Here is a 24,429-nt window from a genome sequence, read left to right as displayed (position 1 = left end):
ATCATTTTGACGTCATCGTCACTTTTTGTTTTAGGTATAGTCTACGTGTAGTCGAGATAATCAGTTTTTTGTTTCTAGTAAGCGTTACTATAGCGCCATTGATAATAATCTTAGAGGCAAATTGCTGCTACCATTTTTTTCAAGCGGGGGAGGGGGGTTAAAACAAAAAGAAGATGAAGTCGATGCCGAAAATGATGATAATTTTTGTAGGATTTCTCTCAATGTACGACGTCTCACATATATCGTACAATCCGAACGATGAACTTGAATCTTTAAAATCTAATTTTAAATCAAAATCCAAGTATCTCATGTGAGAGACGGGAGTTTCAGGTGACGACTGTTAATGCGGGCCTGAGCGTGTTTTGAGGTTCGTCGAAATTTTTACATCCCTTTTTGATTTACCTCACTCGAAATTGAGGTCCGTCTCTTATTACGTTCTTTTGTCTGGTTCTCGCTCGCGGTTCGGCCAAGTTTGCGCTCGATTTAGGTAAACGCGCGCTGGCGGAAATTTTTCTCATGGCCGCGTTACGCGCACGCCCGCACGAAATATTCAGCGGGCACGGTGAGGTCGCGTTCCGCGAAACAATAATGAGTAAAAGAGATGATGGTTTGGAGAAAAAGAAGTGATACAGAGCGAGAAATTCGAGCACCGCTATAATTACGAGCGAGTAGATTTTTCCCTCGTTCATCCTTCGCGCAAGCGGTCTTGGCAAGACGAGGCCGCGACGTGTGACTCGTCGCGAGTCATCCATCATTCTGCGATGGCGGTGCAACGATAAATTCGGGAATTGTCCCGAAAAAGCAAGGTCTAATTTTGCCGTTAAAAGAGAATGAGAGGGGACGAATGAACGAACGAACGTTGGATTCGCGATTTGCGTCTTGGAAGTTGACAGATATCGCGCATTCCTGTTTTTTTGTAAACCACGTTGTCATCGAGAAGGTTTAAACGTGTTTTGAACTGTCCGATGAGCAATCCGGCTAATGCGGAAAACCCGAGAAAGCGCATTCTCGAGATTTCTTGGAGTGAAATCTCGCTCGAAATAAATGAAAAGTGGGTAGTCTTTTCACTCGAAGCGATGGTGAATATATTTCAACTCGAAGTCGCGAGAGTGAATGTTTCGTTCGAGCTTAAAGGATTTTCATTCCGATACGGTGTTAGAGAGAGAGAGAGAGAGAGAGAGAGATTTCAGCCCATTAGAGACCGTAATTATTTCATGATCATGTTTAATTGAAGCATCAGACAGTTCGCTTCCTAGAAATCTCAGATTAGAACCATTAAAATTATTTTGATCAAAAACATCGATACGTATTTGGGAATTTGGATATTAAAAGGATTATAAAAATAACATCACATATTAATCAAGTGATCTTAAAAGAAACTAAGTAATCCTTTTAAATCTACAATCAAGAGTAAAGTAAGCTTCTATTTAAAAAAAAAATTATTTTAGCCTATTTAATATTTTAGTTAATCTTGATTGCAGAGTTAAGAGCATTCAGTTGCATTTGAGATTACTTGATGAACATATAACTTTATTCTTGTGTTTTGAGCAATGAATCTTATTTATATTTATCTACATTTCTATCATTTTACTTTTACTTTCAAGAGATTAGGATAACTGTGCTCCCGCGTGAGACGGTGAGATACGTCAGATTCACTTCAGTTTCAGAATTCTCTTCAGTTTCGAATGGAAATATTCACTCGACGACTCGAAGTGGAGAATTCACACTCCACATTTGTGAAAAATCACTCGAATCCGAGTGACTCGATTGTCGCTTTGTTCTTTGGGAAAAATTTCCCTTCAAGAAATCTGGATAGCAGATAGCGATTTCTCGTCGATTTGGCGGTTACTTTGCGGTTTTTTTTTTCCAGTAGGCGGGCGATTACGTATGTAACGTGAATTCGCGCGAACATCAGCCGATCGAACGCCGCATCAAACGTTGAATCGCGTCGGCGTTTGCTTACCACATGTATCCAACAAGTGTTCGCGGAACGTTTCCGCTGTGCAACGTAACACAGAGCGAAAATAAGCATTTGGCATTGAAGCGGGTGTGCCTGGCCGATCGAAGGGCTTATCAATCGATGCGATGTCTGACGATCTTGATGAATGAGGGAACGATATCTCTGATTTCAAATCAATTTTTCTCGCAAATGTCTCGCTCTCTCGTCGCACGATTTACTGGATGCGATTTTACGAAATTCTGATACGCACGAAGAACCTTTCGACTCATTGAAAGCCGTAATTATTTCACGAACATATTTGATTGGGAAATCAATTTGTTTCCTCGAAATCTCGGATTAAAATCATTGAAGTTATTTCGATGGAAGACATCGGTATATCTGGGAATTGGCTGCTAAGAACACAAATATAAAATCACACATTAATCAAGTGGCTCGAAGAGAAACTAAATATTCTTTTAGATTTACAGTCAAGAGTAACTAAAATAAGTATCTATTTTTTTTAGTTAAAAAAATTAATTTTTTCCAGTTGATTTGATATTTTAGTTAATATTTTAATTAATTGCAGATTTAAAAGATAAAGCTTTATTTAAAAGCTTCATTTAAAGTCACTTGAGTTCACTGAGATTTTGGTGTTACTTCAACATAGGAGTATGTTAAAAAGCGCACAAATATATATCAATTTAACATATTCCACCTTATTAAAATGACACAAAGATCTCAGTGGACTGTTATTAACGCAAAAGATTTTTACCGCGTATGAACAATTTCGCTTTTACTTTAATTTGAATTTCACGCTTTCGACTCATACGAACCTCTGATTCGGTTTCGGTTTCACGTATTTCTCGAAGAGTACTCTTTTATTCAATGAAAGAGAAAAAAGTACCGGCGGCTGAGTTAATTCCGCGTCTCGACGACGAGGTTCTCTCGCGGCGGTGATTCACGACTCCCGTCGAGATCGGGCGTGCCATGAGAAAAGTGTCCGCCAAGGTCGCGCGATACGACAAGAACAAAAACAACAAACACTCGTACGGAACACGACCCGTGCCGAGTGTTCGCTGGACCTCGAAGTCACCCTGGTGTCTCGCTTAGACCCTTCGTGCCGTTGTCCCGTTTCTCGCCGCACCTGTCGACGATCTCGGAGTCGCCGCTGAGCCACCTGCACCGCTTCGCGCCGATCTCGGCGCGGCACCCGCGCCGCGTGATCGACACCGCCGACATCGACGTCTCGACGCCGCGGATCCTCTCGCACGACGGCGGCCGGCCGAGGAACCGGCTGCGCCGGGACCGGCCGACCATCAAGATCCGCTCGCAGGCGCTGAAGGACAACCCGGTGTTGCGCGAGCACCACGAGCGACACGAGAAGTCGGTGGGCGAGCTCCTGATGGAGAAGTTCCTCATCAAAGACATCAAGAAGATCTCGTCGGACGAGGAGCAGCCGGTGCGGCTGTACCACCAGGCCAGCCTGGAGAGCGACGAGAGCGGCGAGGCGCTGCAGAAGCGGGTCACCCGTAGGTTCACCCGGCGGCGCTCCTCCACGGACCTCGACCAGGAGCAGCTGCAGCGGGAGGCGACGTACGCGCAGGTGCAGGCGAAGATGTTGGACAGCCTGGTGGCGGAGGAGCAGGCGCAGATCGAGAGCGAGGCGCGTCGCGGCACCCTCGTCAGGAAGGGGACCGTGAGGGGTCCGGGGGTGAACGGTCACTCGTACTACTCGAACAACTCCGCCGATTCCGACGCGATGACGCGCGTGGAGGAGGAGGCGGCCGCCCAGAGAGCGCGGAAGGCCGCGAAGAAAGCGAAGAGGAAGAAGAAACCGTCCGACAAGCCGTCGCCGCCTGATAACAGGCGGTCCAGCACCTCCAGCGAGGTATCCACCGACTCGAAGAACGAGGAGGAGCTGGAGGAGAACGGCCCGCGGCCGCAGATGTACAAGATCGAGGCGTGCAACAGCGTCGGCGACTTCTCCACGATCTGGATGAACGCGTCCGAGAATGAGCGCAAGCTCGGCGTCGAGCAGTTCCGCGAGAGCGTCAGAGTGCCCATCCCCAGGAAAGCCGGCGGCCCGGACGCGAAAAACACGGACGAGGCGGAGACGCGGATCGTATTGCCGGTGAGGAAGCCGTACGTCAAGGACTCGTCGAGGAACAGCGTGTATTTGACGATGAAGAAGCCGCCGGAGAAGTTCCACGACGAGAGGCTCGACGAGAAGCTCGACGAGAAGCTGGGTGCCGAACTCGGGATGGAACGTTTGGCGAACGGCTTCGTCGACGCTCCGACGAATCTGGTCCCCGAAGACGACGTCGTGAAGAGCTCGATGCGCCACGAGGAGCCGGCGAAGTTGAACGGCGAGGCGCGGCCGGCTGATGACGTCGAGGACGCAGCGTTCAAGAGGAGTGCGGGGAAGCTTAAGAGCTCGGAAGAGCCTCCGGCGAAGAAGAGGGACGCCACCCCGAAGAGCTTGGTTAACGACGTCAAACGAAACAACGTTATCTCCAAGACGAAGGATGATGAAGCGAGAGAAGCCGATGCGAAAAGCGAGTCCTTGAAGAGTACCGGGATGATGAATGCTTCGTCGAGTTCCGTCGAACCGGCCACTTCGACGAGCATTTCGACGCAAACGAGATCGAAATCGGAGTCGTCCAAGGACGCTCTCGATGCGAAAACGAAGAAGGACAACGAGAGTCGGAAGAGCGAAGACGCAACCGGCACTGCGAAGAAGAAGAACCTTGAAGCGATCGCTGCAGTCAGGACGAAGACGCCGCAGGCCGTCGCTTCGTCCAAGGATACTCTTGACGTGAATCTGAAGAAAGAGAAGGAGAATCGAAAGAACGAGGATGCTACTGACGCCACGAAGAAAAATCTGAAAGCGATTCCCACGACTGAAGCGGTGGAAGCTCTCGTCTGTTCTCAGGATTCTCTCTCTGCGAACGTGAAGAAAGACAACGAGAATCGAGAGGACGAGGACGCTGTTGATGTCACGAAGAGAAACCTGGGAGCGATTCCCGCGACCAAAACGGAAGCGGAAGCTCTCGTCTCTTCCAAGGATTCTCTCTTCGCGATCATAAAGAGAGACAACGAAACCCGGAAGGACGAGAACGCTACTGGCGTCACGAAGAAGAACCTGAAAGCGATTACCAGGACTAAAACGGTCGAAGCTCTCGTCTCTCCTCAGGATTCTCTCTCCGTGAACATGAAGAGAGACAACGAAACCCGGAAGGACGAGAACGCTATCGGTGTCACGAAGAAGAACGTGGAACCGGTCACCACGATTAAAACGGCGGAGGCCGTCGTCTCTCCTCAAGATTCTCTCTCGACAACGAGAGACAACGAGAATCTCCCAATCGCGACTGCGACGAAGAAGAACCTGGAGAGGGCCAGTGCGGCCAAGACGAAGACTTCGGAAGTCCTCGTTTCGGCCAAGGATATTCTCTCCGGGACGGTGAGGAAAGACGAGGAGAATCGAAAGGACGAGATCCCGAGCGGCGCGACGAAGAGGAAGCTGGAAGCGTCGGCGAAGACTCCGGAAACAGTCGCAGCTTCGAGGATGGACAAGCTCGCGCAGGAGGAGGAAGCGCGAGGCGCGTCGGACGCGCCAAAGGTCCCGGCGACGTCGCACGAGGACGTAACAACGACGACGACGAGGCGGAGCGTTCCCACGAACGCTGGCGATACGCGTGAAAACAGCGCCAGCATCGCGACGTTGATGCCCACGCCGAACACGAGCGGTCTGCCAAAGGCATCTAAAATTAATGCGGATAGAAATAATGCCGTAGAAGCGCCAGAGCTTTCGTTACGACGAGAGTCGGCGGCGTACCTGGCAAGCAGATCGCCCGCGTACAAGAGCGAACGCCGCGTCGCCGCGGAGGAAGACGCGCCGGTGAACGCGTTGCCGGGAAAGAACAAAGCGTCGGACTTGGCGAGGAGGAACGGCCGTCCCGACGCACCCCCGAAGACAGCCATTGGCGTAGACGAAGCGGCCGCCCGCGGGGACGACGCGGCGGACTCGAAGAGCACGACCTTGCCCGCGAACGGCGAAGTGCGCAGCAACGAGACAGGGAAGGCGGGAGATGTCAAGCCGACGAGAGACGGCGGTTTGACGGGAACGCCCAGGTACAAATCGGGAGCAGCGTCCCCGGAGACGATCTCCTCGCCGGCACCGCCGGCGAGGAGCGAGGCGGAAGCGACGAAGGACGCGACACCCTTGAAGATCGACGTTAAGAAGGTCAGTGCGGCGAACGTGGCGAAGGACTCGTCGAGGGACTCCGGTGTGTCCAGCGCGAAGGCCGGCAAAGCATCGAAGCTCGGCGGCGCGGAGTCCAGGTTCCCCTTCAAGGTGAAAACTCTCCAGAAGGCGAGCGAGGCCAGCAATGACTCGTCGGCGGGGAACGACGATGGCAAGGCGCCGAAAATCCTGAAGAAGAGCACGTCCGTCATCGCCGACTCGACGGGCGATCCTTCCAACGCGAACCTCCCCGGCAGGGCGCTGCGACAGTGCGCGTCGGTCGACGAGAAGGCTGCGGGCAAGAGCATGCCGGTGAAGAAGCCGGTGGAGAAGCCGCCGAGCAAATTCCCGAGCAAGGTGCCGGAGAAGAAGAAGCCGGCGATCGAATGCGCGAAGCCGAGCGGACAGCTGTCCAAGAGCGCGTCCACCGAGTCCATCGACTTCTGGAGCGAGATCAAGGCGTCGGACAGCCCGCGGGCGAGCAGGTCGAAGCAGAGCGTCGGGATCGAGCGGAAGGCGGATCCGATTTCGGGCCCGAAACGGGTATCCGGCGATTCTCCGGCTCGCGGGAAGCCGGCGATAAAAGAGCTCGAGGGGAAAAAGAACGAGGGCGACGTTAAAATAAGCGTCGCGCCCGGCGCTACGGCGGCAGTCGGCGACGCCGACGAAGAGAGGAAGGCGGGAGAGAAAGCGGCGGAGAAGAGCGCGCAGCAGACGAAGGCGCCGCGGGTGAAGAAGAAGACCGGCAACCTGTCGATCGCGATCGGCGCGAAGGAGCCGAGCTCGACCGTGAAGAAGGCGAGGCCGGCGAAGCGCGAGGACAGCTCGCCGGCCGATTCCGACGCGACGCCCACCCAGAGCGACTCCTCCTCGACGGTGTCGACTCCGCTGGCGGTGCCGGATATGCCGGCGATCAGCGTCGAGGTGCCGAAGGATCCGAACGTCGAGGTGGTGCCCGACGGCCAGAACGTTGAGGAGCACGACGACGTCAGCACGCCTACGAACGAGCTGCCGGACCCGACGAAGATCTCCAAGTGGAGCAACCAGGACGACCTGACGAACACGGACGACGCCGAGACCCCGGTGGCGTCGGAGAAGGCCAGCTTGGCGGCCAGCCCGGCCGTCAGTCCGCAGTCCTCGAGGACGAAGCGCGCGGCGAAGAAGAAGAAGCCGTCCGGAAAGAAATCGTCGGCGAAGCCCGCCGACAAGGAGACGAGCAAGCTGGCCGGCAACGAGGTCGGTCAGCAGAACCCGCCCACGGCGAAGCCGCTGCTCTCCAACAAGCTGCTTCTGGCGAAACCGTCGCCCAAGGGCTCGCCGATGTGCAGCCCGAGGAACTCGCCGTCCCAGCGGCCGCTCGATCTCATCAAGATGTTCTACACCACCCCGTCGGCGCTGCTCACCGCGACGCCCCGCGACCTCTCGAAGGTCAGGAGGGCGAAGATCGGCAAGCAGCGGCGTAGGCTACACTCGAGAACACCGTCCGTCAGCAGCGACAGCACCGGCAGCACCACCAGCAGCACCGCCACCACCGAGAGCACGGACGGGAGCGGCTCGACCTGCACCGAGCTGGACGACGACGCCGAGCACAAGCGAATGAACTCGACGAGGAGCAACGATTCTGGGTTCGACGGCTCGCCGAGGATCTCGAGTACTTACCCGATATCTTCTTTAGGCGACTGTCTTCGCGTTAGGTTCCTCGTGTCGGTCACGTGTCCGCACGGTTTCGGAATCACTCAGTTCGCTTCTAGTTTCGGCTGAATTGCCTTCGCTAGTTCGAGAAATTTACGTGCACACGAAGCGTGGGCGATTCAGTGCGCGTGAATTTTTTCAACCGGCGCAGCCAGTTGGGCTGGGAAGAACAGACCGATTCCCTTCGTTCGCTTCGATCGAATCTCGGAGCAATTGTTTCGCGGACATTTTTCACTGGGAGAGCCCGACTAGCAGGGTGACGCCGAGGGGCATCGTGTTGACGTCAATGTGACATCTCTGACGTCAATCTGCTACTTGAGAGCTCGGTTTGCCCAGTTTTTGGAAGTCTCGTGCCCGTTTCCATCACGTCACGCTTTATATCNGGGGGGGGGGGGGGGATTGTTGGCCAATCGTCGGTTAGACTTAAACTATAATGGTAGAGACGAGTATTAGGTTGGTATTTTGGAACTGTTAGAGAGTGTGGACTAGTGCGCGGAAAAGCGAGGCTTGGTTGAATTTATCTGACAATGAACCAATCACAAACGCATCTTGGCTGAAGGAATTTCCTGGTCGGTTACGATTCTTATGACCAGAAATTCGATTTTTTCAAAATGCACTTAGTTTATTCATCGTCAGGATATCGATCGTGTAATTTATGCGTAGAACAAAAACGGGGAAGTGAAAATTTCGAATGTTTTCAAATTGGAAAATTTTCACCTGTCACGAATTCACGCTGGAGGAGAAGATTTATGATCCTCGATTTATCATATATCTTCTCTCCCTCTTCCGGCGTGAATTCGTGATAAGTAAATTTTCCAATTTGGAAACATTTAGAATTTTTCACTCTTCGCGTTTTCACCCTAGAAAGAAATTACATGACCGATACACAGGTAAATTCAACTGAACTTCTTTCCTCGTGTCAGGAGTATTTTTATTGAAGATATTAAAGTGAAGTGAAAATTAGGGATAGTGAAAATTAAAAAATAACATATATATTAATCAATTTTATTCGATGTAAAAGACTTCTTAATGGGGCCGTTAATGAGTTCATCACGATCGCGAGGAGACTCGATCGAAAGTAAAACTTGAAGGACAATTGATCCCGATCGCGGTTTTACGATGGAAAGTTCGGAAACCGTTCGGAGGACACTGACACGACGGTAACGTTGGTTTGCGTGTGTTTCTGGTCGTTTGTTAATAATTCTCCTTGTATCTGTGTGTTCATTGGCATTCATTCTTGCATGCGTGCGTGTATCAATGTAATTAACGTCCACGACGTGAAGCACAAGTTCGAGAAATACTCTCTGAATTTCTTCGAGTGAGAATTCTACTCGAAAAGCCACGCAGTCGAGTGACATAAAGTCGCTCACATAAAGTCACAATTCTTCCACTGTGAGTGAATATTTATTATTCCAAAGTGAAGAATACATCCGACGATATCCCATCGTCACTGGAATTCACTGGAATCGACCGAAACGTTCCCTCGAATGTGCCAGGAATGAATTCCCTTTCGAGTTAAACGTCGCGGGAATCGCGGGAAGAATTGTGAAATTCCGTGAAAATTCGCCCCATTCCGGGGCGACGGTAATCCAGCTGCCGAGCTTTCGAGGGAATTCCCCCTCGTTTTCCCACGAGCGGGATCCGGCCTTTAGAAATTTAGAGAGTGAATCACACGTCGAAGTGATCTCGCGTTTCACTCAGACGTATCGGCGCGCCCCTGCGTATTTCCATAACATTCACGCCTTCGACAGGCGATCGCCGTGTGTTGTTGACTTGAAATTAACGCACGACACGTAGGAATAAAGCTCGCGTGCGCGCAGAGTCGCGGGCGTGTGGAATTTCGAGTCCGGTCGAAAATATTCGCGGAGCGGCGCGCGGAAGACACGCGAGCCGTAAACTCCCGCGCGGGATCTCGTCTCTTCTACCGCGAGGGACGCCCCTTCTCGGCCGAGGAAACTCGATCGCTCCCCTACGTCATCGTCGCAGCCGCGAGACTCGTTTTAGCGGCATCATCACGTGCCGTGTGGACCTGCAGCGGCGGCGGAAACGAAGAGGTGCGAGATGAATCCTACGCCCGCATTCGTCTCGGCGTCTATTAAAATGACGTAAGGTCGTTGCCGTGATGTCAATGACACCCCGGCTCTCGCGGGTATCGCGTCTACGTACAAGGAAACACGTCGAATACGTTTTCTGGCGCGTCTCGGTGAACAATGCCGCGGATAACGACAATAACGTGCCTCGACCCTTCCTCCGGTTTGAACCAGGAACGAGCCTTTCCGAATCCAAGTTCTGATTTTCTCACGTGAGCGAACGCGCACAATGCCTGAGAATCAGAAAGGCGTTTAGCGTTCTCCGGGTGTTTTCCGGGCGACGATCGTGTGGCTTTTCTCCTAAAAGTGGACACGTGAAGAACGAAAAGTTTCTCGCGTGAACTCGACGATTTCCACGTGAAGCTGGATCTGCAACGGTCCGATAAGAGTTTAGCCCTTCGGCCTGAGTCAACCAAATTGTAATGTAATTTCTGGCAAGAAGCGTTACTAGATGTAATTCTTAAGAATTAAGTTTTGTTATGGGTCCACTCGACATTTACTATAAAGGAGATTAACTCGCGTAACGACCTATGGTGGCAGAAAAGGCGGGAGTAAAAGTCATGGAACGTCATGTTAGAGGGCATAACTTGTGACGTGGATGCGCATGGTCATCCACTTTCTTTGCACTCGTGACGTATTTGGTTGCTATTTGGTGAAAAAGTTCCAATTTTGACATGGTTTTGTATTAATAATCAAAATGTTGATTTTTAGATATTTATTCTTTTAATAACAACACTTTTACAAAACAAAATTGTAAAGTAATTAATTTTATATTACGCCTGAGAATTATTCGTATTTTAGAAAGAAGATAATAGCGTTGCAGTCTGTAGTAATTATTATCTACAATGTGGTTATGAGATATTTTGTTTCCTTATTCTATATGTTAACGAGGGGGAGGAATGTCACCTAACATTAGAAGGGGGCAGGTACTTGGTGACGAAATGTGAAATTTCGCGTGACGTAAATTTTCGCGTGTTAAATGGCCCCTTATGACTTTTGGCAGCGCAGGTAACAACGCCTCTTTTCAGAAAGTATTTTATGTTTTGGTGCTAAGAGCAAAATGTTTACTACCACACCTGTTGTAGATTTGGACCAACTTTTCGAACAACTCTTCTCGAAATGCGGAACTTTTAGAGCAAAGTTACGATAGTCGCCCGGAATACCAGGGTGGGTCGTCGTCGGACCATCGAGTCCGCCGTCGTTCGCGAACGCGACAAGATGCATCGAAGAGTCATGGTACGATCTGACACGTTGACGACTTGACACGTTAACGTGGAGTATTCAAGGGCGAGTATTCAAGTACTTTGTACTTTATCGGCCTGCCGATTCGACGTTCCCGTAGATTGCGACATGGCCTGCCATAAGAAGTGCGAAAAGCTCACGGGGAATCTGTGCGGATTAAATCAAAAACTAGTCGCGGAGGCTTTGCAGGCCCTCAAGAGAAGTAAGTAGCGAGTAGTGAGTAGTGTGTGTGTGACCTCTGGCGATTTGTAACACGTTCGCTACCACCGATTTTCACCAAGGGAAACCGACGTCACGTATGCGTGTGACGACGAGCATCCTATGAAGAACATTCTGTGTTCTTACAAACAAATGTTGTATACTTACGCAAATGTATTTCTTTACAGTTTTCTTTACAAACGTATAAAGCATATTTTAATTTGTTTATGTGAAAAAAAAATTAAAATTTGCTTTACATTATCACATGAGAAAAATACAGATTATCGTTATTGATCAAAGTTATTATTAAAGGTTTATTGTTATTATTAAAGGTACAACTTTTATTATTAATTTTTATTTTATTTCTCAATTATTTATATTATCATTAGAGGCATTATATAAGATATATGTATTAAAACAAAAGATACTGTTTTAACAAAAGAAGATTGTAGAGATTGCTATTTATTATCGTTGAAATTGGCGAAAGTTATTATTATTGGAAGAAATAATCCACAGGGTGATTTGTGGCGAACGGATGAACGGTGGTAGCGACTGCGTTGATAATCGCGCGACGTTTCGCCAAGCACGATGCGGCGTGACGTTTCCCCACGAATCACGGTAACCACGTGACACTACACGTGTGATAACACGAGGTGCGCGATTGTGCAGCTAACGTACGAATATACCTCTCGATTCTGCAGCAGCACGGATGCACGCACACCGGCCGGCGGGTAACATCGGGCGGTCGGATCTATTTTTGGAGAATGTCGCACGGCCAAATTGCACGGTCAGGTGTTTTTACGTGCCAAGCAATAACGTTTACGTTTACAGAGGCGGCAACTGATCGCAATCAAGCCCGATCAATCAGATTGTCAAGCGGACTGTCAATTGCATGATCGAGCGTGAGGAAAAAAACACCTCCTTGTCTTCTAATGTACACTAATTGGTAGAATCGCTTTGATACGCGACGTGATCAGTGAGTTATTGAGATTTTCGGACCGTAAACAATATCGTTTCATTATTTATTAATTATTCGAAAAAAAGAGGACAATTTGTCGAATCAGTAAGTGTGTCGAGTTAATCGAGTAATCAAGTTAACGTTCAGCGCTCAAGCTGTCGCTAAGCTTCCGGACTTCCGAGTGTCAACGTGAAGATAAAGATAAAATAAATAAAAGATAACTTTGAGACAGCACATTAATGTTCAGGAACGACTGTGCACACGAAAAAAAATGCTGTTAAATCAATAGACTTCCCAACAGCGCACGCAATTGGAGTGAATCGTCCCGATGTGACAGAGCGATATCGTTGAAACTGATACATCACATATATCGTTCCAATAATTGGAATATTATTTTCAATGATATTCAATGACATGCTGTTGAATCGAGATTTACTTCAATTACCAGTGCCGTTGGAAATTTTATTGATTCAGCGTTTTTTCCCGGATACGTTGGAAAAAAATTTCCGGTATTTGTAACTATAATCGCATAAGCGAAAGGATTATAATCGGAAGAACCATTTTTTCTAGTAAGTGTTGTCATAGTTATTATAGTGTCGATGATAATAACCTTACATGCATATTGTTGCTATTTTTTTTGGACTAAAGCCGGAAAAAGATCGAAGTCGAAGCCGGAAATGACAATAATTTTCGAGGGATTTCTCTGCGTGTACAATGTGTCATATATATCGTATAATCGGATTGAAAAACTTGCGGAACTAACTTGGAGTAAAAATCTGGATACCTCAGAAGACAAGTTTCAGGTGACGACTATTAATTAATATTAATAGTCCGAATTGTGTTTTGAAATTTATCAACATATCTCGATCTCAGTACGGTTAATGAAATACGAAAAATCCGACTCTCTGCCGGTCGGTGAACAAATCTAGATCCGATTGCGTCCGATTTCCCGCCGGTCACGACGGCCTCGTTAACGCGCCGTTAACTTTATCCGCAGCGCCTTCGCAATCGTCGGACAATCAGCGCAATTCGGACTCCTCGGATCACTTCTCGAGCGGCCGGATAACGCCGCCGGCGACGAACCTGCCGAGGTTCAAGAAATACGCGGTGACGGACTTCAACTTCCTCAAGGTGAGAGCTTTCGCCTCCTCTTCCCCGCGATTTTTTTTCTCGCGTTAACCGCGGATCCCGCGCCCGTCGTTTAAAACGCCGGAATTATCCCTGGACCGAAGTCCGTGCGCTGAACGCAACCCAACGTCCGGCCTCGTTAGTTCATAAAACACCTGTCCTCTTTGCTTAGCAACTTTTTGTTTGTCACGACACGCAAGCGTTACGTGCGCTCGGTCGGTTCCAAAATCAGCCAACTATTCCTAGACCATATTACGTACTTCGCGCATATAATGGCGTGCACGCCTACACGCGCGCACGTGTGGGTCGGCGGGGACGTTCCTCGGATGTAATTAAATTTCATATTTTATCAGCGGATCGTTGTTACGAGCGATCCGAACGAACGGCTCGAAACGATTCGCGACATGACGCGAGGAACGGCCGGCGGGAAACGTCAACGGGAAATGGAAAACTGCGAGGGAAGATTGCGGAGATACGAAGAGCGCGTACTAAGAGCGAAATAGTCGTGGCGTAGTAAAGGCGACGACTGTATAGAGTTTTGTGGGTAGAATCGGGGCTCTGACACGATGAAAGGAATAAGTTATAATTGAAAACGCAATGAAGAGAATAGAGAATGAGATGTAAGGGCGCTTTGAAACGAGATTACCACTTTTACCATTTTCCAATGAACCTCTGCTACCATCAGTGACACTTCTGTCGTTTTCTTCTCGATAATTGTCGACTTTATTCAAACTGATTTCCATTTGTACGTCGACCGACCGTTAGATATTTTGAAGAACTTACAGTTAGAACTTACTCGATCAATCTAAGGCCGATAGTCAGATTTTCTATTTAAGAACGCCCTAAATTCGTCGTCAAATGTAATAAATGAAATGAGCCGTACGGCATCTGAAGATGCACTTAGGACAGTCTTATATATGAGATCCGACTATGAATACCGGCCCAAGTCTTCTAAGCGCATTCAAGTTACACAGGGAATAGAATTTCGACGGTGTCCCTAATCTCCATTCCTTTATTGCGGATTAAAGCAGGGTTGTCTGGTATTCATAGTCGGATCTTATATTTAAGACCGTCTTAAGTTTATCTTTAGATGCCCTATGGTTCATTTCATTGGCTACGAAGCGTCCGAAGATAAACTTAAGACAGTCCTAAATTTAAGATCTGACCAGGAATACCGGCTCTCACGCCGAAATTTAATTCCTTGTTCTTCAATCCCCATTTAATTCTTCGTTCCTTATTCCTTTCATCGTGAGCCCTTAAAGGGAATGCCAGAGCCGATGACAATCCTGATAAATGTCGACAAATGTTATGTTACGTAAACACCGACACGATCACGCTATTCTTTCTATATTTTTTTGTACACGCGGATCTTACATAAATACAAGTACAATCAGTGTCATATATGTTGTACTATTCTTTAAATTGAAATTGCTTATTATCACACGATTTTTAGTCTTTTACACACACGTATACAGATCGAATATTATTATAATCGGAGCCATTATAACCTTATTGTTATAATTAGAATTACTTCTGCGGTTTTCAGCGTTACTTGTAAGGCTGAAAATCGTGTAACTCGCGTCTAAGAAGTGATACAGCATGCATGACGCCGATATAAATACGAGTCCGATGAATGTGCGCTACTCTGTTTATATCTGACGGAAAATCTGGCCGAGATATATAAAGACTTTTTTGCAAACTACTTTTTATCTTCTTAGATTCTAAATTTAATTGAAGAGATATAAAAATGTTCCTTGAAATTTTCCTGACTGGAGCATTGGCACATTCGGCATGTACAAGCTGCGGAAATTCTGTATCAGGTAAACATTTACATTAACTGGCAGCCAGAGATATCAATTTTGAAATTCTCAATCGTTTTCATCACACATCGAGTCATTTCATGCGCACTCTTTCACTATACGAAAGCACTTATAAATCTGTGCTGCCAATACGACGTAGACTTTGCAGAAAGAAGTCAGTATTTTCCCCGGCAAAGTTTCCAAGAACGGCACCCCCCCTTCAATATATACAGTTTAATGGACTGTTTTACAATTATCACGACCAAACCTGAACGGCACAGCATCTGGGAAAAAAATATAGTACATTTTAAAGGACAATAATGTCCTTTTTTCATTTCAACCACAAAAATGGTCAAGAAAACTATTTTTCTAGTAAGAATTACTATCAATGATTATAACCTTACGTGCATATTGTTGCTATTATTTTTGCGTGTTAAAATAAAAAAAAAGGATATTGTCCCCGAAAAAAACTATATTTTTCTCTCAGTGCATAATTCTCGATAATTATCGTAACCGTTCGGATATAGCTTCACCAACTACAAAACAATTGATTAAACCGTATGCATCAATTCCACGCACAAAACTCACACATACTTTTCCCCGATCGTAGAACGGTGTAGAACACCAAACGGCGTTTTCCAACGATCGCTTTGTCGGCCGCCGCGCGCGCGTTATGAGAACGTTTCTTTCGAACAGGTGATAAATCTCCCGTAATATCGTGATACAACGAATATCTAAAAAGAACAGTGTTTACGCCGCCGTGCTGCGTGTCGAGTTTTGGCGAACTTCCAGATGCGGGAGGAGCTTACTACAATATGTTCTCCGAGCGAGCGGGCGAGCGTTTCGCATGCGGAGTCTGCCTAACGTGTCTGCGAAAATCCCAATCGCCGGAGAAGACTCGACGTTCGCTTCGCTCGACTTCAACCTCCGTCTCGCTCGAGATCTCGCTCCTGATGAAATCCCCTCGTCTTTCCGCGCGGAACGAGTAAATCCGACCGCCGGCGCGATCTTTTTCCCTCTCTCTTTTTCTCTCTTTCTTTCCGAATTTTTACTCCCGTGGTAATCGGTGTCGATTTCGCGACTCCCACGATCCTCATTAATATCGCGGATCCCAGAGACTCTCTCTCTCTCTCGAAGGCAGCCGTGAGGAGCGCGGCTTGGCTCGCGGCATGCGATGAAAGCTAATCTGAATCACGTGTATTTACATCACGTGAGGCCCGGCTTGATTCACGAGGCGTCGCCAGGAAATAATCCAGCGGATGAGGTGCAAACGTTCGATTTTCAAGTTTACGATCAGGCGCGCTACGGGGAACAATGCCAGGAGCATACTTTGTCTTGTCTACCCCGCGCGAGAAATAACTGCACGCGCGAACGCGGCCGAGTCCGCGATATTTATTCGCGAGAGTGCGATGCGTGAAATGGGGAATTCAATTTGTACCGAGACAGAGAGCAAGAAGGACAGAAAGAGAGAAAGAGAGAGAGAGAGAGAGAGAGCGGGGAGAAAGAGGAGGGAGGAAGAGAGAGAGAGAGAGAGAGAGAGTGATTTTGGCTACGCAAATAGATTACCGGAATTAGTAGCGCCACGCAACGTATTATTTTTAACGTCCAGATGCGCGGCCGAGGAACACACGATTCGATTTAGACCTCGAACATTCACCCAAATCCATCACACATTATTGTCATTATTATTATTGTTATTATTCCGAGCTGTTCGCGCGAGAGACAACGGCGGCAACTACGACGAGGTCGACGTAGCCTCGAGGTCGGCCCCTCGCTGCCATCGTCAACGCGTTGCGTGGAATCTTTGTTAGTCGGTACGTGACGAACCGAGCCGAAATTTCGGCCCTGTGTTAAACTTTCAGTTCTACAGCACGACTGCGGCTAAGACAGCGACATAGATTCAACTTCAATTCCAATAACGTATAATAATAATTTACTCCTATTTCGATGATACTCAGATTTCCGTTTTCGCTGTTTCGACGTCAAATCAGTTCGTTCAGAGTAGCGTTAGAATGAAATCACGAGGTTCAAGAGAGAAGTCAGTGGGTCTCAGTTTCTTCGAAGTAGCTTTTCATCGGCACAATGTGATCTTTTCAAAAAAAAGATAATAAAAGAAGAACGCCAAGTACGCGCGTTTCCCGCAGGAAAAGAAAAATTGGAATAATAAGAGAAAATGTCGTTGTTGACAATTTCATTTCCTACGAGGGAAAGGATGTCGGAGGGTCAAACCAAGTGAGAATAATTCTTACAATTGGTCTGTAGCTCATCTAATCTTGCATTGCTTGACATTCTTTTCGAGGAAAATTTTACTTTTTCCTTCACTGTATTAGCGTTTGAAGGGACTTAGTCCCAAGGCACCGGTAAACATCATTGTCTCTCTCTCTCTCTCTCTCTCTCTGTCACGAGAATTCTAGGCACGCGTTTCCCCACTGCTCACGTCATCAAACAAGACAACCGTGGCGGCGGAACAGGAGTCTTAAGAGCGTCAAAGTAGCATCCAACTTTCGACTCGGGGAATGCGACCGGATCGAGGGTATCTCTCGGTGGGCGCGCTATTTTTAACGAATTCTGGCATTGATACCGTAGGTCCTGGGCAAAGGCAGCTTCGGTAAGGTCCTGTTGGCCGAGCTGCGCGGCACGGAGTGCGTGTACGCCGTCAAATGTCTGAAGAAGGACGTAGTCCTCGAGGACGACGACGTGGAGTGCACGCTGATCGAGAGGAAGGTGCTGACGTTGGCTACGAGGCACCCGTACCTCTGCCACCTATTCTGCACCTTTCAGACCGAGTCGCACCTATTCTTCGTCATGGAGTACCTGAACGGCGGCGACCTGATGTTCCACATACAGAAGTCCGGCCGGTTCCCGGAGGCGCGGGCGCGCTTCTACGCCGCCGAGATCTGGTCCGGCTTGAACTTCCTCCACAAAAAGGGCATCGTCTACCGGGATCTCAAGCTGGACAACGTGCTGTTGGACTTCGACGGTCACATCCGAATCGCGGACTTCGGCATGTGCAAGCTACAGATCTTCTTGGACAGAACGGCCGACACGTTCTGCGGCACGCCAGACTACATGGCACCGGAGGTACCATCGGTCGCATTGATGTTGTCCGTATTCCCTCTCCTTTCCTCTTTCCACTTCTCTCCTTATTCCGCGCGTCAACAATTGACTTGACTGGTCAGTCAACGAATCGTTCTTCCCTTTCATTTGTCCCTGGCGATGCGAACTTGGTTTCTTTTCATATCTTTTTAGACATCTGCTCTTGTTTATTCACAATGTGATTATTTATTTAGAATAAATATATAAATAACGTAAATAAAGATTTATTCTAAACAATTCGAATTATTTGTTCAGAAATATTTACTTTAGCGTTCATCCTTCACATGTATCCTCCCGTCATTTACAGATTATAAAAGGACTCAAGTACAATCAAGCCGTGGACTGGTGGTCGTACGGTGTCCTCCTGTACGAGATGCTGACCGGCCAGTCGCCGTTCTCCGGCTGCGACGAGGACGAGCTGTTCTGGAGCATTTGCAACGAGCGGCCTTTCATACCGCGCTACCTGAGCCAAGAAGCCACCGACATCCTGGTCTGCCTGCTGGAGAAAGATTCTGGGAAGAGACCGCCCGGCCACGAGATCGCTATGCACGCCTTCTTCCAGGTACGATCCTCCGCAAGCGTTAGACGAGACTGCCTTGTGGTTAGACGGTAAAAATATACACACACACACATCGTACGAAAACAATAAATACTCTTCCGATGTCGCAGCACTTACCGTGGGATCGGCTGGAGAGGAGACAGCTGGAAGCGCCGTTCAAGCCGGCGCTCGAGCACACCTTGGACACGAGGTACTTCGACACGGCGTTCACGACCGAGCGTCCGCGGCTGACGCCGGTACCCGAGCAGATCCTCACGTCGATGGACCAGGGCGTCTTCCGCGGCTTCTCCTACACGAACCCGAACGCGACGGACTGATGTGCGACAGCCGGCAGAAGCGGGAGGAAAGGCGCGATGGCATGTAGCCTTCGGTCACCATCCATTCTCCTCTTCGCGGACATTCTCGTGTTATCCAACAGCGAGAGGGGAAAAAAGAGGAGGACGCCTCGTATTGTTGTTGGCTCGCGCAGAACCCCGGAGGTTCTCAGCTTACACCTTCGGCGCAGGGAACTCGCGAGGTGACGACGCAGGAGGGGGAGTAGGAAAGCAAGCTCCGGTCGCACCTCGGAGATGCGTAAAGCACGCGAGGAAGCCGCCAAGACGTGAGACCGTCCAAAGACGCGATGAGGCGTCTTGGAGGCGACCCGGTGGTCGAATAAGAAAAAGCACGGAGGGAGACAGCCGACCGGCCAGCTCGCAACGAAGATCGCACTTCTGTCGTCGAATGTTCCTCAAAACCTACAGCCGACCCGTACGGATGTCGAGCGTACACAAGTGAGAATACACCGGCCGTCCCGCGACCAACGCGCGGCGTCTCGACAGCGGAGACGCTGATGACCGCCGGCTTACGGGGAACAAATGATTCCGTAAATGAACTTTCCTGGACCTCACTCCGAGTTGAGTCGGCCGGACGTAACAGTTGCTACAAATTACTAAGACTCGCGATATTTCCTAGGACACCCGTTATATCCTGCCCGACAAACTCGGGCCGGGTTTCAGCGTCGCAGACGTTGAAAGAGAAAAATGTCAGGGAGGAGCTTTCGCTCGGTCAATTGCCGTCGACCGAGTTCCGACTCGCGGACGAATGTTCTCGGTCGCGGTGACACGTCGATCTTCCCGATTACCGTTGAATTTTCGCTCGGTCTCCGCAGTCTCAGTCGCAGCAACTGCGTCTTCGTCGGCGCGCACGTGGGGAACGTCGCGCGTTGGTCACGGGGGAGAAAGGAGGAGGGAGGGTTGTGAGAGGCGCACCGTATAGATTTTTATATCGTAGACGTATAGGACGCAATTAGAGAGACAATATGTTGACGACTGTGTGCGTGCAGTTGACGATGTTATTTATTTAGCTCAGTGAATTGTTTTCGTAGTCGAAGCGATCGATGATCGTGACTCGTGGTCGCCACCGTTGGTAGTCAGATGTACTTCTAGTCCTTTGTGCCCGACGGAGGCCTCCGTCGTTGTCGACGTTGAGGGGGAGAGGAATAATAAACTCGGGGCGATAGAGAGAAAGAGAGAGATGGCCGATCGCGAGAGAGACGTCGACGACGCTCGACGGAGGAGGAGGAGGATCGATCGTAGGAGAAAATGAATTATACAGAGATCGTTAGAAACGTCGGTAGACACGTGCGTGTTTTATTCAGATGTGTAACGTTAGAATCACGAAGGCTCCAGCTCTCCGTAGCGATAGACACGCATACATACACACACACACATACACATACGCGCGCGTTTGTGATAAAATTTCTCAGTCTCGGCGGTGATTATTCCGCTCCCGTTCCCGAGCGCACGCTTTCCGCATTCCTGCGAGCGTGAAAAGCGTGTCGCCGGTGCGCGCGGCTCCTCTCGCGGTGTAAATTTCGGCGATGCGTAATTACCTGCCGCCGCTTCTCCGCCACGTAGTTATTATAAGTCCCGGCCTCACGTTACCGCGCCGGCCGGGTTATTAATACATGAAGTGCCTTATTATTTTGGCCGCGATGGAGTCTCTCGAGTGTTTTATTCGGGCGGACACTCGCTTACGGCGCTCGCCCGGCTCGAATCGCGCTTTTCTTTTCGCGCCGCCTTTTGTTTGCTCTTTTCCTCTTGTCTCCTCTTCGTCTTTCTCTCTCTCTCTCTCTCTCTCTCCCTCCTCACCTCGCTCTCACGCGAATGAGTCGGCTTGGTCGCCGGCTGTTTCCTTCTCTCATCATTCTATCTTACTTTCTCTCTCTCTTTCTTTCTTTCGCTCGCTCGCTCGCTCTCTCACCTCGCGAATAACATCCGTTTCGACTTTCCTGCTTTCTTTTTCTTATCTCTCGTCGTCTCCGCCGAGTCTCGAAGCGCGGTTCGAGTTGCGCTTCATATTTCGCATCCCGGCTCTCCGCGACTTCCTTCCGCTCGCTCCCCTGTTCTCTCCTTTTTATTTCCAACTTCCGTCGTTAGATTTTTCCCTTCCCTCTTAATTATACTCTTTTTCTCTCTCTCCCTTTCTCTCTATCTCGCGTACGTGCATGTAGCTTCGTCCATCGCGCGCGCTCCTCGCGACTTGTTTTTCCTTATTCTCCTATATCTTTCGCGCTCTCGCTCGCGCACACTTGGCTCCGCGCGCTCGCCGCGCGCTAACTTTAGCTCGTCGAGGAATTGGCAAACCGCGCACTCAGCAGCATCCGCCGAGATGAAAGTGATGGGCTGTCGTAAGATCGCCGCGGGGTCACCGTGGCTCTCTATATAAACACCGAGTGTGCGCGCGCGCGGAGGAAGAGACGGGAAATAACGGCGCGTTCAGGCGGTTGATTGATTTTCTAAACGGTTAAACGCGATGCCGCCGAGGAAGATGTCCTAACTAACGATGGGAGGGTGCATCCGACTAACGGGAAATCCGAGCCGAAGAAGCGATCTCGATCGAGCTCCCGAATGGTCTTCTTGCTGAAACCAGGAGCAAATAAAATATCGAGACAGAGGGGGAGAGAGAGGGAATAGAGAGGGGGGACGGGGGGAGATGCTGCAGGAACAAAGGCTCGGACTCACAACAGGTGTAAGAGCGGCTTTTACCGAACTCGTATATTATTTATTAAGTTTATATATGGATAATAATAATAATTACCACAACACTAATTTCCAGTAATCAAAAAGTTAATGATTTCTACCTGCGTGAATAAGATGGAGCAGGTATTTAACTGACAATGATTTTAAAGGGGTATTCTGGCTTGAAAGGTCGTGAAAAGGGTATTTTTCGGGAATTGTTTGTAGGGAAACTAAAAGCCGAATAACGTCAGACTTTACATGTTTTTTTTAGCCTTACTTTAGGAATATAATTTTATTTTTCAAGTAACAAAAACACTTTTCTTTTTTATGTTATATCCAGATCATTAGAAGCTTGCAACAACGCGTAAGAACGGTGTAAATGATTTTAGTCTTTCCTGAAAATTTTGTTAATATTTTATTAAAAAAGAAAAAAAAGAACTGATGAACGTATAATGTTTATTCTAATTCGGATGATGAACATGTCATCTATTTGCAAAAGAAAATTTCAAGTCGATATTTCAAACGGTTTCGGAAGAAACCGTTGATATTTTACGTCTGTATGCGTTTTTTTTACGAATTGCTGATGAGCAGGATGTAATATAAAGAGCGTTTTTATTGCTTAGAAAATAAAAATATATTCCTAAAATAAGGCTAAAAGAACGTGCAAAGTTTCACGTTATTCGCTTGTTTTATTTCCCTACAAAACATTCCCTTACGAACAACATCCTTTTTGTGACCTTTCAAACCACAATACCTCCTTAAACCGTTCATTGGATTAATCGAAGTTTGATAAAAGTCGCCTTAAGCATTTAGCCTTTTCTCGGAGCACTAAATTCTAATGTAATTTCTAGCAGAAAGCGTTTCCAGACGTCGTCGCGATTCCGAAGACTCAAATTACACCGCGACTTTTGGCAGCGGAAACGTCTTTTTGTCGGAAACCGCGTTACACATTAACGCTCCAAGCAAAAAAGGTTTGCTATACCTATTGTAGATCCGAACTAAGAGCAACTCGAAGGCGCCGCACATGACGACGTGCAGCTTCCACGAAGCCCATCGCCAAGCGAGACGAGGGTGCACGCGTGGGAGACGCGGACTAATAGGGAAGAGCGAGACGAGAAGATCGGCGCCAAAGAACGAGAAATTAAGATCGGAGACGCACAAGAGGAGGGGGGGGGGGGTTGTAGGAGGCGGTGGCAAAAAGCGACGCTTTAAGAGGTTCGGTCAATGGTCCCTGAATCTGCGAATGGCCTGTACTACTCGGCGATCCTAAAGCGAACGCCACGAACGAATGCTCTGCGCGCGAACTCGATCCGGAAATCTATCCAATATCGACCGTTTGTTCAGGCTGATCCGCGTCATCGAGCGCCAGTCGAGCCGATCCAATGCCGATTGGCCGAGACTCCGTAAGCTCCGGAAGTTTCGTCCGATTCAACAGAGGAGCCGTTAAAAGAGAAGCAAGATAGAAGACACGAAACGGCCGATGATAAAGCGGAGATCGGCGCAATCGCTGAAAAATCGTTCACATCGTTCGATTCGAATTAGGGGGTTTCCAGTGTTTTTGTATAATTACTTGATATAGACACATTGTCGTATTTTGTAAAGAAACCGATGTTCCCCGAGGAAGAAAGGAATAAAGATGTATATCTATTCCACGTTTCCCCCGTGTTTTTACACGCGACGAGAAGGAGTTCCGCGGATGTGACTGAATTTTCCGTCGTTGCCCGGGCACCGGACGAAAACTCGATCATAGGAACAGGAAAATTCCCGCAGGAGGTTTCTACTCCGTCAATTTCCCTCTCGGTTGTCTCTCAACCGAGTTTCAACGCAGCCGAATGTTTACACGAATATTCTCAGTTGCGCGCGGTAACGGAGATATTTGGACGTAGTAGCCGAGTAGTCATTTCCTGGCGGCGAGTTTCCATCCGGTCCCCGTTCAGTTGCAGGAACAGGCGTCTTTTTTTCCTCCGTGTGGGAGTCTTCTGCCCAGTCAATCGCTCTCGGTTGTCTCAAACGAGTTTCAAAATGCAGGTAAATATTCATACGTGGAAAAAAAAGTTACTCCGTTGGTGCAACGAAACTTCCTAGGTGGGACAGAAAATTACGATGACATTGAAGTATCAGAATGATTGAAAAGCGAGCTCTTGTAGTCGTTTCCTCGTCATTTTTACGTTATCGTGATTTTCTGTTTTCCACCCGGGTTTCCATTTCCCGGTGACCAAGCGGAAACTCGGTTGCAGGAACAAAAAGGTTCCCGTAGGAGTTTTCTGTCCCATCAGTTCCTCCCGATTGTCACAGCCGAGTTTTAACGCAGCTGAACGTCCACGGGAACAGTTTTCATGCCTCGTCGCCGAGTTCTCGTTTCTCGGCATCCGAGTTTCCCCCCGGTCCCTGGTTTCAGTTGCGGGAACTAGAATTTTTTCCCCGCGCAAGAAGAATCTCCTGCTCGCTCAACCACTCTCAGTCTGTCTCAGCCGAGTCTTGAT

General features: G+C 48.7%; 1 protein-coding gene across 2 annotated transcripts in view; it reads left to right on the top strand.

The window, feature by feature from the left end:
- The window catches only part of LOC106745211 (serine-rich adhesin for platelets-like), a 30,830-nt gene extending 7,227 nt beyond the window's left edge, over positions 1-23,603 (top strand). Inside the window, exons 8-12 of one of the 2 annotated variants that reach the window (XM_014620579.1) lie at positions 3,227-7,833; positions 13,360-13,493; positions 17,876-18,370; positions 18,693-18,947; positions 19,055-23,603. In XM_014620579.1, the coding sequence (XP_014476065.1) occupies positions 3,227-7,833; positions 13,360-13,493; positions 17,876-18,370; positions 18,693-18,947; positions 19,055-19,261 (5,698 nt within the window). In that variant the 3' untranslated portion in view covers positions 19,262-23,603. Of the gene's footprint in view, positions 1-3,049; positions 7,834-13,359; positions 13,494-17,875; positions 18,371-18,692; positions 18,948-19,054 lie in introns of both variants that reach the window. The other variant, XM_014620578.1, reaches the window with a different exon arrangement.
- Positions 23,604-24,429: the final 826 nt, after the last annotated feature.

Source organism: Dinoponera quadriceps, unplaced genomic scaffold (assembly GCF_001313825.1).
Source record: "Dinoponera quadriceps isolate SergipeBrazil2010 unplaced genomic scaffold, ASM131382v1 scaffold1270, whole genome shotgun sequence".
NCBI lineage: Eukaryota > Metazoa > Arthropoda > Insecta > Hymenoptera > Formicidae > Dinoponera > Dinoponera quadriceps.
Note: the sequence above shows the minus strand (reverse complement) of the source record. Positions and strands in the feature narration are given on the sequence as shown.